This window comes from Elgaria multicarinata, chromosome 4, assembly GCF_023053635.1.
Source record: "Elgaria multicarinata webbii isolate HBS135686 ecotype San Diego chromosome 4, rElgMul1.1.pri, whole genome shotgun sequence".
In the NCBI taxonomy this organism is placed as follows: Eukaryota; Metazoa; Chordata; class Lepidosauria; order Squamata; family Anguidae; genus Elgaria; species Elgaria multicarinata.
This window is the reverse complement of record NC_086174.1, coordinates 95,256,345-95,275,171: the sequence shown is the minus strand read 5'-3', so window position 1 is coordinate 95,275,171 and position 18,827 is coordinate 95,256,345. Positions and strand designations below refer to the sequence as shown.

At 43.1% G+C, this 18,827-nt stretch overlaps 1 protein-coding gene across 1 annotated transcript in view; it reads right to left on the bottom strand.

The window, feature by feature from the left end:
• Positions 1 to 274: 274 nt before the first annotated feature.
• PREP (prolyl endopeptidase) overlaps positions 275 to 18,827 on the bottom strand; it is an 82,684-nt gene continuing 64,131 nt past the window's right edge. The window contains exons 12-15 of the mRNA XM_063124839.1: positions 8,831 to 8,925; positions 6,761 to 6,892; positions 2,502 to 2,658; positions 275 to 1,007 (exon numbers count right to left, since the gene is read on the bottom strand). Coding sequence (XP_062980909.1) covers positions 713 to 1,007; positions 2,502 to 2,658; positions 6,761 to 6,892; positions 8,831 to 8,925 — 679 coding nt within the window. The 3' untranslated portion in view covers positions 275 to 712. The remainder of the gene's footprint in view (positions 1,008 to 2,501; positions 2,659 to 6,760; positions 6,893 to 8,830; positions 8,926 to 18,827) is intronic.

The following is an 18,827-nucleotide window of genomic DNA, read 5'->3' as shown; positions in this document are numbered from 1 at the left end:
ATGTTATTGCTCAATGGTCAGTAGTCCAAATATCACTACTTAATTTAATTCCAATTTACATCACCACTTCAACACAGTACCATAGATACAACAGTCTGTAGATAACATCATTTTAAAATGGCTGTTAAGGGTCAAGAAGGGAGTGTGTGTGTGTGTGTGTGTTTGTGTGTGTGTGTGTGCCTATAAAATATTTCTTTATCCAAAGCAGAGCTGCATAAAATCCAGATTTTTTTTTAAAAAAAACCACTGACACACAACCTGACATTACTCAGCATTTATGATATAGGTGTTTTAATGGGGAAGTATTGGCAAGACGCCCAACATTTCTTGTGGCTTTAAAGAAAATACAAGTTGACAGCTTATACTGGAACAGTACTTACATTTAATTACAAATGAGCCAGATATGCTTACAAGGAGAAAAAGTTACATTAAAACCATTTTGTCTGAAATCATCACCAACAACAACTTTTGACTCTTGCGAATTCACGTAACAGCATCATATGCAATCTGCCTATTTATCAGAACATGCTATTTAAAACATTTGATTGAAAACTAAAATGAGGGGCAAAGTAAACACTGAATTGAAGCAGGAGTGATATGACGTTCACGGGAAGCTGGGAGTGGCAGTCCTTAAATGTAAGTACTACACCAAGTGCTCTTGTTTTTTAAAAATGTTGTTAAAGCCCTTGATTCTAATTGAGACAGTAATGATCTATTCTATCCATTCAAGATTTAGGCATCTTGCTATAAAGGCAAACATGTCGGATGCTTCCTCTATAACTTTGGCTGTTGGCTTTCCGGCACCATGGCCAGCCTTGGTGTCCACATGGATTAGAAGTGGATTGGTTTGTTTCGGGCTTCGTCCAACAACATACTGCAGAGTAGCAATGAACTTCAGAGAATGAAGAGGCACCACACGGTCGTCATGATCAGCTGTAAGAAGTAAGGTGGCAGGATACTGGACTCCATCTCCTTCTGGTATTTTGATATTGTGAAGTGGAGAATACCTGTGAGAGGAAGAGACATTTGTTTGATCTCTGAAAAGCAGATGAAATAGTACTGATTGACAGCCACTCAGCAGGACAAAGAAGTGGATGAAAAATCTTAGCTTGAAGGATCCGAGGGCTGGAGATAAGACATGTGAGCTAGGAAGGGGAACACTACACATATAGGGCCCTGATGAGAAGTGGGACCACTGGGTTTAGAAATGGGGAGGTGTAAATGGCCACACAATGGCTTTAAGCATATGTTTTGGCAGAAAAAAGGGAGTGAAAAGCATTTCCATGTGGATCCCCCTCTTGTATGCTCAGCTGATAACAGGAAGAGGATGAAAGAGGACTTGGTGCAGCTAGGTCTGAGAAAATGGCAAATCCCATGCTAGGAATGATCAGGAAAGGGTTCAAAAGTAACGGCTGGTACCCATATACAAATCTACATTGCAACTACATTTGGAATGCTATGTACGGTTCTGGTCACCATATCTCCAAAAGGATAACGCAGAGTTGGAAAAAGCGCAATGAAGTGATCAGAGGATGGAACATGTTCTCGAATAGAACATAAATAGCTAAAGCATTTAAGGGTTATTTTAGTTTATAACAGAGATGACTAAGTGGGGAGAAACTAGATCGAGATATATTTTTCTCTCTCTGTTCCATGACATTAGAACTTGTAATCATTAAATAAAATTGATTGGCTGTAGATTCAGAGCAGACAAAAGAAAGTATTTTGGCACTCAGTATATAGTTAATGGATGGAATCCACTCCCATTGGTGGCATCCTTGTTTAAAATCATCTAAGTTAGTGGCCATCGCTAGCTTAGATGGCTTTCAAAGAGCATTAGACAAATTCATGGAGGACAGGTCTCACTACAGCAATGATGGTTACATGGAATCTGCATACTCATTATGTCACAGCCCATTGCTAAGAGGCATCAGAATGGGAGGGCTTGTAGGATTTCCAGCAGCACCTAGTTGGTCAGTGAGGAAAGCAGATGCTGCACTGTACAAAGCTTTGGTCTAATCCAGGACAGTTTTTCCTATGGTTTTATGAGGGATCATGCCCTGGGTGTAATAGTTTGAGATACACTTTCCTTATGTAATGGATTGTTGTTGGCACCTACTTTGTAAAACTGATATTAGGACCACTTACAAAATAATTTCTTAAAATGCAGTATATAGTCTATCAAGATTATTATACTCTGGCCTTTGCCAAGCTGGTGCCCTCCAGATGTTTTGGACTCAACTTCTATCATCCTCAGCCAGCACAGCCACACTGAATTCCAACATGCATTTTTCTTGGAAGAAACATCTATTAATTAAAGGACTAATAACTGAACTGAATAGATCATGCATAAGTGAATGGCGTTTGGATCTATGGTGTCATTTTAAAGTTTTATATAAATTCTCAAGGTAAGATAGAGAAATGAGCAGCTGCCATATTACTGTTATTCATCAGTCAAACGAAGTACACTGTATGTGAGTAAGAGAACACTCTTCACTTACTTGTGCAGCCAACCAAACTGTTCTTTATAATCAGAGCAGCCAAAATCTGTTGTCCAAGCATGTCCAATGGTGAATTTGTGGAACTTGAGCATGTCCATCACTCCTACTTGAGCAATAACGCAGCCAAATAGATCTGGACGCTGGTTGGCACAGGCAGCTGAGAACAGGGGTGGGGGGTGAGTGGAACAAACAAACCCAAGTTGTGTTAACATTGATGCCTAGGGTAGCTTTTAGTGCCAGCTAATATCTACAAATAACAGTTTTAAAAAGAGAAATACGATGTTGAAGCATGTGAAAAATGTGATATATCTGCATACTTTCTGGTAAGTTTGTTGCTTTAGCTCCAAACCAGAAGTTCCCTGACAAAAGTAGGATATGATACAAGAGCAACTGTATCTATACTCTAGGGGAAATATGAAGCTGCCTTAGGGTCTTACTAGACCCAATGAAAGCAAACTCGTTTTTCAGAACATGGCTTGTCACAGAACAGGCATAAAGCAAGAGGAGGGGAGGAGAATATAGGATAATTATCTCATGAATACTTAGAGTAGACCCATTCAAATCAATGAGGCTGAAGTTAGTCATGAGCAGCTTAAGTCCCATTGATTCTAATGAGTTTGCTCTAGGCATGACTGAAGCTGTACACAACCCCGTATGCTGTCATTAGCTCCCACGAGGAACTGCTCGCTTGAAGAAAGCAGAACTACAGTCAAGATGTTTAATGCCCAGCTGTATTTAGCTGTCAAAACACTGCGTTAAAAAGAAGCTGAAGTCCAATGCCTTCTTTTATCAGAAATGCAGTAAGCACGAACGTTCATACTGTACTTTTAAAAACAATAACAATAATAAACAAATAAGTTGGACAGAGCACCAGAGCTATGGGGGTAAAGGGAAGGTCAAAAACAAACAGCTGAGCCTGTATTTATTTTCTGGTAAGCATGTCTATCACTTTAGTTCTGGGAAGAAGCCAGGCCTCCCACCAGTTTGAGAATTTGCTGTGAGCTTCATTTTCATGGTATGCCTGCCTTCACTTGGGAATAACGGTGTTCACTTTAAATCACTAGATAGATGATGCATTAAAGCCAACACATTACTGTAATGTCAAAACCGTTGGCACTGATCTCTTCCTTCCCCCTCCTTCTCCTTCCCCTCCCCTGCTCTTTCTCCAAACCAGAAATTCCTTTTTCAAGATTACCTTTTTAAAGGAATCCTAGAGAGATTGTCTTTCAAAGGGCAAGGAGGATTGCTCCCTACTAGCTGTGCTGCTTACTAGAAAAGGATGCAATTTATAAACAGGCTTCACGATTCTGGACTGGGCAGATGCTTGCAATCTCATTACAGCAACACTGTACAACTTCCAGCACTTTTGTGATTGGTAGGAGCAATGATACAACAGCCTGAAGTGAGGATCTGCAAGCTGGTAACATCTGCTAGCTAGGATTTGTGAAGACTGCTCCAGCCAGTCATAAGCAGTGCCTCCGGACTAACAGCCTGTAGACTACACTGCATTTCTGTGCCGTGGTGTCAGGCCTGTGAGCTGCACAGGCCAAAAGTCAGCACTGCACTGCCAGTTTGTGAATCAGGCCCTAAGCTGACATGTCATGCCTGGATTTACACTCCATGGGATAAAAGTATGTGTGTTTTGCAAATAAGTGAGCTTGGGAATGTGTTGTTTGAATTTACTCAGTGTCACCTTCTATTCATGAGAATAGGAAGAAACATTCCAGCATTTTTCTTGACTTCCCTCCCTTCTCTCAGTGGATGGGATCTGAGGGAAGATGGCACTGGCCTTTTACATCCGAGACAGCCATTGTACACTGAGAATGCTGACCATAAGTACATGAATAGTACATGAATACGTGAAAATCCCCATAGATAGCAAGTGAGAGGGAAAAACTTGTTCTGCTTGGGAGGAATGGAACAGGCAACAAGCTCAAAATAAAGAACAGTTCAAATGAACTGGGTGTGGAGCAGAGCAGTAGCATGTTTAGAAGACCCCTGAATGAACTTTGCACAGTAAGAATGGACAATCTATCACACAAATGTATTTATTTGTATCGCTCAGGGCAGCTAAAAACAATTTTAAAAAAGCAACAAAAGCATAAAAATTGAAATAGGCTTGGCAGATAAAACATCCTAAAACAAGGATCTACCACAGAAAATTAATTTGCCTGGTGCCAGAACAGGAAAATTAGTAATAAACAGTAAGTGGGAGAACAAATAGACCTCATACATTCATTTAATTCCTCTCTGCACCACCCAGTAGCTGCAAAAATTACAAAACAAAATAAGATCTCAAAGCATTCCACAATCCAGGTGCTACTGCTGAGAAAGCCCTCTCTTTCATCCTGATCTACTGTGCCTCAGCCACACACACAACCCAATGAGAAAGGCCTCTCCAATAGACCTTAATGAGTGGGCAAATGGTACAGGAAGAAACAGTCCTTTAGGTATTTTGTACCTGAGCATTAAAGATAATTACCAACTCTTTGGGTTGAATCCAATTAACTCCTCCTGCTGGAGTGATTTTCATCAGTGGAATGGGAAGTCATTTCTCCCTGTTCCAACCCCCACCCCACCCCACCCCACCCCAGTGCACTCAAATTTGGCTCTGAAGGGTCGGGGGACACCATGGACCAGATTTGTGGGTTGCAGCTGGGAGAAGATGAAGGGAAAGTCCTATTGTGCGAGAAAACATCTGCGCTCACAATGTTGGATGTTATCCTTTTTATTGTACTCACAATCAAATTGACAACCAGTGCAGCTGTTGCAGAATGGGGATAATATGATCCCATGGGTGAGGAGCCTAACATTCTCACTGCCACATACTGGATCAAAGGATCAATGCACTTCTGCAGAGTGCATTGCCAATATTGTACTGAGAATCTCAGCTGGTACAGTACAGATCCATTCCACCTCCCTTGTCCAGCCAGGTCACTGTAATCATCCAGGATCAATTCTAATGGTTTGTGAACTGCCCAGGGAGCTTCGGCTATTGGGCAGTATAAAAATGCAATAAATAATAATAATGGTTAGTATTTTCTATGGTTGAACTGGTGTTCAAGAGCACAACCTTCTGGCTAGGAAGGCGGGGTGGGGGGAGGGGTTTGCAACATCCAGTAACATGTTTTATCCATTATCAAGAAATGGCAACTAATGGAGCATGATGGATTTTGTAGAACTATTATGCTCTTCATACTGCTAGCTTTGTGACATTTACAAGGGAAAGTGGAATAGGAATAGAAATCTTTGTATCATCATCACAGAAACCTGGGCAGGAAATGGGCTTGGCAAAAGATTAATATTTAAAGCAAGGCGGTTGCATTAAGAAGTGGTTTACCACTCCTTTGTTTTGGTTACTTTCTAAATAAGGCTCTACAAATTGTGCAACTGATTTAAAACATTGTTAGATGACGTGGATTTTTAGTATATACAGTAGTTATATTTCAAGATTTATTCCATGTTATGCAGCTAGATCTATAAAGGAAGGAAGGGAGGAAGGAAGGAAGGAAGACAAATCAAGACCAGAACTCAAAACTGCAAAGCCTTCAAACAATTAATACTGGGCTTCATATTGTGAATGCCCTGTTCTAGGAAAATCACAGCATCTTTCCACTCATTTTTTAAACTAACATAAAATTAATTAATGTTGCATAATATCCCAGGATATTTTTCCAGAAGATTTCCATTGTGCATGAAAGGAACGTAGGCTAATCAACTCCCATCGATGTGCCAGTGAAGGCTTTGGTCCTAGTAATTAAGGAGCTTCAACAATGAAAAATGTAAGGGCAAAACGCTTCGTATAGGAGGGGGCATCCCTAACTGCACTGTGTTCTGTATGTAACTAGTTGTAATCTACAAGGACAGATGCTTCAGTGCACTAATTATCTGTGCGGCTCAGAACGATGGATGTTTGCCGAAATGGTCAATTGGTATTCTGCAGACCCAGATGACATTTGGATACTGAGTCAATTACTCATTTCTGTTAACTAGTGTTATGATGCAATTTTTTTTTTAAAAAAAAATAGGCCTTTTAGAACATACTCTCCAAGCCTTCAAATTACTTTATATTAAATTCACCCAAGTCATAAGTACATGACTGCTGCCAGCTTTTATTTTTGTTTCTACTTTGGTTTTATTTTGTTTCAAACGTGAAGAGTTTTGTTTTGTGAACCACCCAGACAGCATCAGCTAATGGTCAGGATGGAAATGTAATAAACGAATGAATGAATGCAAGGAAACACACAGCCTGTTCTTACCCACTAAGAGGCCTCCATTTGAACCTCCATTAATCGTTAGCTTCTTTGGAGACGCATATCCCTCTTTGATGAGATACTCGGCTGCACACTGAAAATCATCAAAGCAGTTCTGCTTGTGGGCCAAGATCCCGCCTAAATGCAAACAAAGAAAAACAAAGCCAGTTAACCCCTTTTAAAAACACGCAAACTTTTAATATGGCCAATTCAGAATGGATGATCTTGGGATGTCTTTTCTCTTCCACGTGCATTTTAATAATGTATGCAGTCAAGAATACAAGAGGCAGTGAAGATCTCTTTCAACAGAGAATTCGGAAGATGGTCCTGCCAGGAACTTTAATGCTTTCAGAAGCCTTGAATAATACATACCTATGCTGAAGGCTGGGGGGAAAAAACACCACATAACACCAGGTAATGTTCCTATTAAACGATCCCATCTAAAAGCTTGACAGTGCAGACAAAATGGCCACGTGCATTTCTGATAGACGTTTATCTAGATAGATCCTTAATGGAAAATTGACCGTCTTCAGCTCATTCATGGCATTTTAAGCAAAAATGGAAGCAAAATCTTCTAATTTTCTCCTCATGGCCACACTGGAGAAGAAGGGCGGGGAAGGACAAGCACCCAAGCCTGAGGCTCACTTGGGCGCATTCCTATAACAATAAACCGTGGGTTATTGTTACATCCTAACACAGCCAATATTGGTTATTTTACTATATTTTGGTTTGTACATCTTTGTCTTAGCTCCAAAGACGTGTGAGCAGCACTCCCCATTGCAGCTGAGGGTTGGGGTATCTCTGAGCAGGATGTGATGTGGTGTGGTGCCTCAGTGTGAGACAGGAGGGCACCTTTTCTGCGCAAAAGTGTCTTCTACTCGCACAGGAGCACTTTGGATCCAACCCATTGCTCATGTCAACATTTTGTATCAACTTTCTTATTTATACGTGATTGCCTTCAGCTTGCACATGACAGATTGATCATAGAAAACTCAACTAGACATAGAAAAGTAGACTAATTTAATTCTTTAATATTTTAAATGCAGCCTTCATTTTTAATTTTTTTGATAACATGGTAATGTTCTGGTGAATGAAGCTATCGGTCCCCTTAACTAAAGATTTTGCTACCACCTATATCATTGCCATGCAATTGGTCTGTCATCATAGTTTCATCACATCAAAAAATAAAAAAATACCATGCATACTATGCATGGTATTTTTTAATTTAACCACCTCTACAAAACACCAAAGGAGAGACATGTTATGCTTTATTTGAAGTATTAAGTTCTCTTTCAATAGTACAATACCAGGATCATTTCCATGTAATCTAAGATCACCATGCCAAGCTCACTTAACATCAGGAACAGCTATCTATGAAATTAACAAACAACAGACTTCCAGCTAATACCAATGTGCCATGCAAATTAAACCAGTTAATAGGGAAACAAAGCCCTCTCACATAAAGGCAAACTTTATTAAAAACTCATTACAGCTCTTCAGTTAATTTCCCGTTATAAAAGGACACTTTGTCTTGGATGATAATACCAAAGACATGCTGGAATGCATGTTTTATCTTTCTGAAAATCATCAAATCTTTCCTCCCAATTATTGGGAAACACTCTAGATTACAGAAACAATTAAAATAGTACCAAACAAAGTTGTGAAAGAGTAACCTGGAAAATGCAAAGAAACAATTATTGTATATTCTTCAAGAACGATTCAAAATAGCTTTTGGAAAAGGTGTAGTACCACTGGGGAAGGCAGAAGGTAGATCTCCAGATGTTTTGGACCTCAACTCTCAGAAACCCCTTCTAGTAGGGATAATGGCCAGGAATGCTGGCAGTTGAAGTCCAAAACTTCTGGGGATCTGCTTTCTGCTCAACAAAAAACTTTTTTTTTTTTTGTAAATTAAGACAGATAATATTTACAAATATGTTTGCAATGGTGTTCAAATTCAAACAAACCTCAGAACAAACAGGTCTATGTAACAGTTTAGCATGCATACCTACAAACGCCTGATCTGTGGAAAGAAATTCAGACTGATTGGACAACACTCTTGCACCAGGAAATCCTTACCTTTGTGCCAGGTCTCTCCGTATTCACCACCTCCCCTGATATTAGCCACAGCTAGAATACCACCCAGGTGTCTTATAAAAATAAGTCTTGATACACTGCAAAAAATACAAATAGGTAAATATTTTCAGTGTTTATCCTCTAGTGTTCTCCACTTACTAAAATATAGTCATGGGGGAAAAGTTTCTATTCACATAAAAACATTCTCTTGTTTTAAGCTTAAAGTAGCAAGAATGGTTTAAAGGCTTTTCCCATATGAAGTATTGCAAATTTCCTTGATAATGACAAATCCTTTCATAAGCCATTCTTTGTCTCAACTGTTCAAATCTCCATATGGGATAGTTAAAATTCTCCAGAAACCTGAACTCATTGACCACAAATGGTTTCGAAGACCTTTTGAAAAAATAACAATTCTGGCATCTGTTGCCAATTCAGAAAAATAAACCTGAGGAACTGATCCCAAGGGTTTAACACATGAACAATGTGGAAGGAAAAAACCAAAATGAAGTACTGAAGGCTGCCCACTCAAGTCCTTCTACCTTTCTATTTTGTTTAAAGAAATATGAAGGCCTTGCAGTTTGATTACAACTGTTACGATAGTGTCTGCAAAGAGGTAAGATTTTCCTAGGGAATAGCACTTTGAGGTAAGCTTGTAGTGAGGTCACCAGAAGTGAAGTCACCAGACTCTCTATACATCCTGCTTAGAGGAAAAGGGCCTTAATGGCTATTACAGTAGTAGTGCCTGAGTCCGCTATGAAGGGGTGCAGCGCCAGCAGTTTTTTATGAGCAGGAATGCTGGCATCATCTCCTTACTGCAAGCCTCACAGCTGGAGTGGAGGGGGACCACCCGGGGGGCTAGAAGGAATGATAGGAAGTGTGGCTTTTGCCTGGTGTAGGGTTTGTGAGCACACACTGCCTGTTTTTCATTTGGGATTTTTTGTTTTGGTGTAGTGCAGTGCGATTTAGCTGGGTTGCTTGTTTTGGTGTGTGTGGTGTGTGTGTGTGTGTGTGTGTGTGTTTCCTGTTTTTATTGTTTATTGTGTTTCTCTGAGGATCACCTGTTTGCCTTCTGCGAAGTGCGTATTTTGCTGTGCTTTTGAGAACAAATTGTTTCTTGGTGAGGTCACTTGCCTCAATCTCATCAGTTTGCCTTCTTTGAAATGGGTGTTAGAGCAGAAAAATTTGGTTTCAAAAGAGTGGTTTCATGTTTTGGAGCTCAGATGCTAGTTCTGTGCTTTATTGGGTTCCTGGGCAAGTTACTTTCTTTTATTTCCAGCATTTGCAATCTGAAAACTGGTTTTATGACTGGCCACTCCCAGCGTGTCAGCCATTTTTTGAATAGGCAAGTCCCCCTCCCACCATGGAAGCCATTTTCTGAGAGTGCCCATGACATTGTCTCAAAATGCCAAAGCTTCCACTAGCCAAAAACGGTTGAGAACCCCTGACCTAGAAGTTCAGGAGAGGAAGAGCCTGTGGTGGCAGCCTGTAAGTAACCATGATAAAGAAGGGGTCTATCAGTAGGGAAAGACATCCCCCCTCCAAGATCCACAAATTTACAGATGTCAATATAGCATTCAGAAAAAGAAGTGGGGAGTCATCATTAGAATTACTTGCTAACGATGTATTTGCTTGCTTGTTACTTACACATCTCTAATTTCTGTTACCTGACAACTCAATATTCTTTTAATGCAGATGAAAGCTAACACAATACAGTTAAGAGAACTACAACTACTTACAAAGATGTCTGAGTCATTGATCATTTCTAAATACTGTTATTAACCAAGACTCTTAAAGTTAGTATTAGTGATCACAAAGGTAAAATGATGGGAAGAAGGCTTGCTGTCAAATGAGGCTGGAAATTAATGCAGTGACACGTTCAGAGTAACAATAATATACAAGAAGAATAAAAAAAAACATAAGGAAACTATTCCATCCGTTCCCTACTTGCACCTATGGCTAGGGAGCCTGCCATTTTAAATCAGTCTGAGGGCCACAATACTTTTCGGGGAGCTGTGTGGGCTGGGCATCGGCTCCATCCATCCATCCATTCACCCCACCATCTGGAAATGCTGCAATTAGGCTTTTTAAAAGTCTTTTTAAAAGCATAACTGCTATGCCTGGGAGGAATTTTTAGAGATAGGGTGTTAGCCCTTTCTTTACCTGGAGCAACCCCACCCAAAACATACCCCAAATGGCAATTAGACACGAAAAATCCACCGTTGTCACCAATGGAGGATTTTTAAAAGCCTATTTCCAGAGAGGGTGTGTGTGTGCAGAGGGGAGACTGTGAGCCAGACAGGAAAGACCTTTGGGTTGGAGGTTCCAGTTGTTTTAAAATCCTGAAACAGGACCTACCCTTTCTCTCCTGCCATGCCCCCAATTCTATACCACCACCTATTTTGTTGATTGCCCTTTTCACTGGCTTTCTGCACATTGGTTCCTCTGCATACTGGGTACTCTTCCTACATAATAGTGCCAACTCTTGGATTAAAAAATTGTGCACCAGCATGAATCCCGGAGAAAGAACCTATGGAGCAAGGGGAGATCTTGTATTTTGATACAAATACAAAATACAAATCTTATATTGTATTTTGTATTTGGGTTTTTAGATTGTTGAATGTTTTATTATGTTCTTAATGGTTTTAATTTTTGTGAACCGCCCAGAGAGCTTTGGCTATTGGGCGCTATAAAAATGTAATAAATAAATAAATAAATAAATAAATAAATCTAGAGTCCAGAAAATTGAATGGATACAGGGGTGAAGCCCATCGTAAAAGCTTAAGAAAACGAAGAGAGGCCATGGTGTTGGTGTGCACGCATGCACACACACACACACACACAGAGTTTCACTGCAGGTTTTTCTTGTGACTGCCTCCCAACAAAGGAAGAGTATGGCAGCGATGGTGTTTTTGTTGGTGTGCAATTCTATTTCCACTCAGGCTCCTAGCCTGTTTATGTTCGCTTTCTTCCAACATTTCTGGTTCTTAGCTATAGGGATGTACAAGAATTTCATCTCTGTTCACAAATCATGCGAACATGACCCATTCGTAACCCCAAACACAATTTGAGTTCAAAAGTGCACACTTGTATAACTGTGCAGTTCCGTTTGTGTGCGCACACTTGTGTACATGCACTCTTCCCCCCACATCCGCATTTTTATGCTTTAGCCTATGGGGTGGGGAGAGAATATACGTTTTCAGAAATGTACATTTTTCCTGATTGCAAGAAAAATGGACTCCTGCATTCTGGAATGTGAACAAGGCAAACTGAACTTTGAGGAGGAATGTGAAGAACCTTAACCAGCTTGAACACTGCATGTTTGCCCATCCCTATGAAGCCATCACCATTTTTCCCATCACCTTGTTCTAAGATCTCTATATGAGGTCTTTTCTAGCCAAGCGCCTCTCTCTTCTCTCACATGGTCAAACCAATGCTACCTTTAAATATGTAGCAAGTGTGTTCCTTTTCTTTACAAAAGTATAGGGGTGTGCGCTCTACTCCAAAAATCCAATGGAGCTTCGAGTTTTTGGAGTGGAGAGGGGACGGTCTAAAAACCATCAAATACCTATGGAGCAGAGATGCACCTCATTGGAGCTCCTACCTATTTTTGGAGCAGAGCAGACCCGTTCCACATACCCCTACAAAACCATGTGTGGCCCTGTCAATTTGGGCTGGAACTCAGCTTTGGAGTAGGGGAGCTTTAACCCGTTGCCCCCACTGTGATCCTAATCCAGATTACCCCGCTTGCACCTGCAGTTTGCATGGTGGGGGGAACCTACAATTGCAGTGCAAAATCTAGATTGCAACCAGTAAGGAAAACAACAACAACAGATGCATAATTTAATACAACTACGTGTGAAAAGTAACATGAAGTTTTGCTCACAAAAACTATGCCAACAGTCAGCAGTCTATAATGTGCCAGTCCTGGAACATTAAGGCTGAACTGTTCAAATGCAATGTTAATTGAAGGCTCATACTACAAACTGGCCTGAATCTTTCACTTTAAACTTACCAGGGTTTATACACCAATTTACACAAGGCCCACCAGAACACAGACGGCACACATTCTCTTGGCTAGGCATATCAATATCTGTGTGGCTAACACACAATAATACATTTTGATCCTCCAGCTGAGTTCAGTGATGCAGTTTGAAAGGCTCAAAGCTTAAATATTATGCAAGTGTTTTTGAAGTCTACTTGATCACCGCCAAGAACAGACATTTTGTTCTCAGCTTCTGGACCTGTGACTCATTCATTTGGGCTTGATTGTCAGGTTGAATCTATAAGTGCATGGCTGAATGACTGGCTGCTAGATAAGAGACATGACAACAACAAAAATGGACACAGACACCTGGCAGGGAGAAAGCCCTTGGGATGGAGAACGTTTTCTCATGGTCATCTGCTCCTGGAATCTTGCAAAGAACATGTTTTTGATTTGTGCTCACACAGGGGGTGCTCACATAGCTGTGGTCACGGGTAAGGGGAGGTATGGCATTGGGGGAATAACAGGCCAGATGAGGAGAAGAGGGGCTAGATTTCTTACAGCTATCCCCTCTTCTGGTTTCCCTCCCCCCCAACCAGATGGTTCCTGGCGGCCTTACCAGCTTGCCCTCGGGTTTGGTGGTGCTTCTGCTGAATGCCAGGTCGGTCCAAAACAAAATCTCCCTCATCCATGATTTGATTGTGGATGAGGGGGCTGACCTGGTATGTATCACTGAGACCTGGGTGGGTGAACTGGGAGGGGTTACTCTCACCCAGCTTTGCCCTCCTGGGTACTCGGTGCAGCATCAGCACTGACTCGAGGGCTGGGGAGGGGGGTTTGCTGAGGTCTATAGAAATACAATCTCCCTCTCTAGACTTCCTGTTCAGTCGAGTGCTGGTCTGGAGTGTTTGTACTTTGTGTTGGGTACTCGAGACAGATTAGGGATTCTGCTGGTGTACCGTCCACCCCGCTGCCTAACAGTCTCCCTGCCTGAGCTGACGGAGGTTGTCTCGGATCTGGTGTTGAGGACCCCAGGACGATGGTTCTGGGGGATCTCAAATTCCATGCTGAGGCTCCTGTATCTGGGGCGGCTCAGGACTTCATGGCTGTCATGACAGCCATGGGGCTGTCTCAACATGTCATTGGCCCAATGCATGCAAACGGACACACACTTGACTTGGTTTTCTCGACTGGGCAGGAGGATGGTGATCTGAAAGTGGGGGAATTAACATCTACCCCCTTGTCATGGTCAGATCACTTTCTATTAAGGTTTAGACTCTCAGCAACCTTTCCCCTCTACAAGGGTGGGGGGCCTATTAAAATGGTCCGCCCCCAGAGGCTAATGGACTCTGATGGATTCCAGAGGGCTCAGGGGGATTTTCCTGCTGCTATGGCCGGTGCTCCTGTCGAAGCCCAGGTTGCTCTGTGGAATGCAGAGATGACTCGGGCGGTTGACACGATCGCGCCCAAGCGCCCTCTCCCTCTGGGCAGATCCCGGTCAGCTCCTTGGTATACACCTGAGCTGAGGGCAATGAAGCAACAGGAGAGACGGCTAGAACACAGGTGGAGGAAAACTCGTGCTGGGTCTGATCGAACACAGGTTAGAGCTCACTATCGAGTCTACTCTGCGGCGGTGAAGGTGGCAAAGAGACAGTTGTTTTCCACCAGCATTGCATCTTCTCAGTGTCGTCCGGCGGAGCTTTTCCATGTGGTTCGTGGCCTGCTACACTCTGGGCCAGGGCGTGAGATAGTTGAACCCTCGGTAGCACGCTGTGACAAATTTGCACGGCACTTTGAAGATAAAGTCGCTCAGATTCATCATGAATTGGATACCATGCTTAATGCAGCTCCAATTAGTAGAGGCGTTCAGAGCGCCGTCTGGTCCGGTTTTATTGGATGAGTTTCAGTAATTGAAGCCTGAGGATGTGGACAAGGTGCTGCCAAGTCCGGTCGACCACCTGTGTGCTTGCCCCTTGCCCCTCATGGCTCATTACATCAAATAAGGAGGGGATCGCCGGCTGGGTCCAGGAGGTTGTAAATGTCTCGAGAGAGGAAGTGGTGCCGACCTCTTTAAAAGAGGTGGTAATTAGACCATTCCTGAAGAAGCCTAATCTGGACCCGGAGGATGTTAACAACTACAGGCCAGTGGCTAATATCCCTTTCCTGAGCAAGGTGCTTGAGCGGGTGGTTGCAGGACAACTCCAGGCACTCTTGAATGAAACGGATTATCTAGATCCATTTCAATTGGGCTTCAGGCCTGGTTTTAGAACGGAAACTGCCTTGGTCGCCCTGTGGGATGACCTTTGCCGGGAGAGGGACAGGGGGAGTGCGACCCTGTTGGTTCTCCTGGACCTCTCAGCGGCTTTTGATACCATCGACCATGGTATCCCTCTGGATAGGTTGTCTGAGCTGGGAGTTGGAGGTACTGCGTTGCAGTGGTTCCGCTCCTACTTGGATGGCCGATTCCAGAAGGTGGTGCTGGGGGATTATTGCTCTGCGCCGTGGCACCTAAGCCATGGGGTTCCACAGGGCTCTATTTTATCCCCTATGCTGTTTAACATATACATGAAGCCGCTGGAGGAGGTTATCCTGAGATGTGGACTGAGGTGTCAACAATATGCAGGTGATACCCAGCTCTACCTTTCCTTTTTATCAAACCCAGGTGAGGCAGTGGCTGTTCTGAACCAGTGCCTGGGCACGGTAATGGACTAGATGAGGGCTAACAAACTGAGACTCAATCCAGACAAGACGGAGGTACTGTTAGTGGGTGGTTCATCTGTCCGGCGAGGTGGTGTTTGCCCTGTCCTGGACGGGGTTGCACTCTCCTAAAGGATCGGGTCCGTAGTTTGGGGGTGCTCTTGGATCCAGAACTGTCACTTGAGGCACAGGTGAACTCGGTGGCAAAGAGCACCTTTTATCAGCTTAGGTTGATATACCAACTACGCCCTTATCTGGACAGAGATAGCCTAGCTACAGTTATCCATGCTCTGATAACCTCTCGTTTGGATTACTGCAATGCATTATACGTGGGGCTGCTTTCGAAAACGATCCAGAAACTTCAACTGGTACAAAACAGGGCAGCACGGTTACTAACAGGGACTGGCCGACGAGACCACATTACGCCAGTCCTTTTCCAGCTTCATTGGCTGCCAGTCCAGGTCCGGGCCCGATTCAAAGTGCTGGTATTAACATTTAAAGCCCTAAATGGCTTGGGGCCAGGCTATTTGAAGGAACGCCTCCTCCCATATGTACCTTCCCGGACCCTAAGGTCATCCTCAGGGGTCCTTCCCCGCGAGCCCCTGTCAAAGGAAGTGAGGCAGGTGGCTACCAGGAGGAGGGCCTTCTCCGCTGTGGCACCCCGGCTGTGGAATGGCACCTACATTATATGCTTTTAGATGCCAGGTGAAGACCTTTTTATTCCCCCAGCATTTTAACAGTCTATAAATAAATTTTAACTTGGTGTTTGAAATTTGTGTTTGAAATTTGCATTGCTTCTGTTTTTATCTGGTTGAGCTTTTATATTGTATGTTACATTATGGTTTTATACTGTTGTTTTATACTTGAATTGTCTTAATTTTGTAAACCGCCCAGAGAGCTTCGGCTATTTGGCGGTATAGAAATGCAATAAATAAATAAATAAATAAATAAATGTTTTTTAAAAGAAACTGTTCCTAACATAACCACATGGCTCTACGGCAGTGCTCAGATCTAAAGGTTGCACTCAATTTGGGCCAGCAGTGGGAAGCTGCCTTTGCTAACCATCAAGGGTGAGAACGCAAGTTCTTAGACATGACAAGGATGTCCATGGAAAAATCTAATCAGGTTTAATTCCATCTCCACAGGAGACTTCGGGTCAAACTATACATTACTTTAATTGTGTAGTCTGTACACACACATACATATACATTCTAGAGTAAGTGTGTGCAGCCCCAATTTGGATCAGCATACCAGGAAGGGAGGATTAAACCTACCATACATACATTTCCCCTCAGAATCTTTTCTCCTCACGTGTGTTGAGATTTTTTAAAAAAGAAGTATTCATTGGCATCGAGAGGTTTTTGTGTTTGTTTTGTTTTTACTTTTTTTTTTTTTGCCCCCTTCCTCATCTGTGGGTGGGTGAACTGTGTGTATATATATGTGGGAGGGGGGAGCACTGATCCTCCCCTTCTGGTGTGCAGTGGTCCCAACCCAAATAGGAGCTGCTCGAACTTATTCTAGAGTTTAAAAAAAGGGTTATCCTCAGCTACATGTGCCACATTTAACCCTAAGGGTAGTTTGATTCTTGTAAGAACTTATTTTGTGGATTTGCAGCATTGACCTACTAGTGTCCTGGAAATGTAAGCAGAATTTTTCTCCACTTTCTTAATTTCTACTTGCTGTGTGGCTCAAAGCAACTCTTAGTGTAGTCCAGGGGTACTATTTTGTGATTGCACATTTCAGACTACATGGTTACACAAAGATTCTCCATGTAAGAAAAGTGAAGTGCAGGGGACCTTAGACTTCTGGATTGGTCAAGCCCTTAAGCTAGTGCAGGAATTCTACGATAGGAGAAATAAAAATGAGGATCTACATGTTAAGGAGACTTGAAAGTATGGTCTATGGAAATCTTCTGGAGGCCAAAAACAGCTGGTAAGAGAATTAGGGGACCAAACAGGACTCTTAATTAGCAAATCATGATTTGTATTTTGGGTGGTTGTTTAAGAACAAAAGGACAGCCCTGCTAGATTAATCCAAATGCCTATCTAATCCACCACCCTGTTTCTCATAATATGAGTCTGGAAAGCTCACAAGCAGAATATGAAGGCAACTGGTCTTTTCCGCTGTTGTTTCCTAGGAACTATCCATTGAGAAGGATGCTGCTGCTGATCCTAGAGGCAGCATACAGCCTCCATGATTAGTGGCCGTCAATAGTCTCATCCTCCATGATCTGATCTCCTTTTAAAGCCATCTAAGCTGGTGGCTATCGCTGCTTGAGAAAGCAAATTCCATAGTTTAAGTATGGTGCAGTGTGAAGAAGTGCTCCTATTTGTCTGTTCACCATTCACTTTCATGGTATTACCCTGGGTTCTAGCATTATGAAAGAGGGACAAAACCTTTTCTACTAGGGATGTGCTCTGCTTCTCCTCGAACCGGAGAAGCAGGAGCGGAGCGGGGGGCTTCGCCTACCCTTAAGGCGGAGGTGAAGAGGACTGGGGGGCTGGCAGAGCGTGGCGAAGAGGATCGAGGTGAAGGCGGATCCTTCGCCTCGATCCGGAGCTCCGTCAGAAAGGTAAATGGGGTTTACCGGGCCCTGCCGCTGTCGCTGTTGCTCATGCGGTAACCCCCCCTCCCTCCTCTCCCTTACCTGCGTCCGTCCAAGGTCCCTCGGCTTCTTCAATTGAGCCCGTGGCTCAACCAGGAAGTCTAGGCCGCACGAGCGGCGGCGGTGGGAAGGCCAGGTAAACCGCTCTCCCTTACCTGCGTCCGTCCGCGGTGTGGCCTAGACTTCCTGGTTGAGCCGCGGGCTCAATTGAAGAAGCCGAGGGACTGCAGACGGACGCAGGTAAGGCCCCCCTCCCCCTTGGTCTCTGCAGGTAAGGGAGAGGAAGGAGGGGGGCCTTACCTGGCGCCACTCCCCTCCACTGCGGAGCTCCGATTCAGAGCCGGAGCTTCACGGCGAAGAGGAGCGGACTATGGGCGGAGCGGAGTGGGCCGATCCGAAATTTTCGGATCGGCCCATGGGGCGGATCGGGGGGGTCCGTGCACACCCCTATTTTCTACACACTTTCTATACACTATGCATAATTTTATAAACATCTGTCCTATCCTTCCTTGCCTTTTTTTCTAAACTAAATAGTCCCTGATGTTGTAATTCTGCCTTACAGGAGAGTTGTTCACTCCCTTTTATTATTCTGGTTGCCCCTTTCTGCATCTTTTGAAGCTCTACAATATCCTTTTTAAGGAATGGTGATCTGGGTGATTTGAGAGGAACCAACAGGTTGCAATGAAACTCAAGATTCCCTTTGTGTTTAGCTTCAG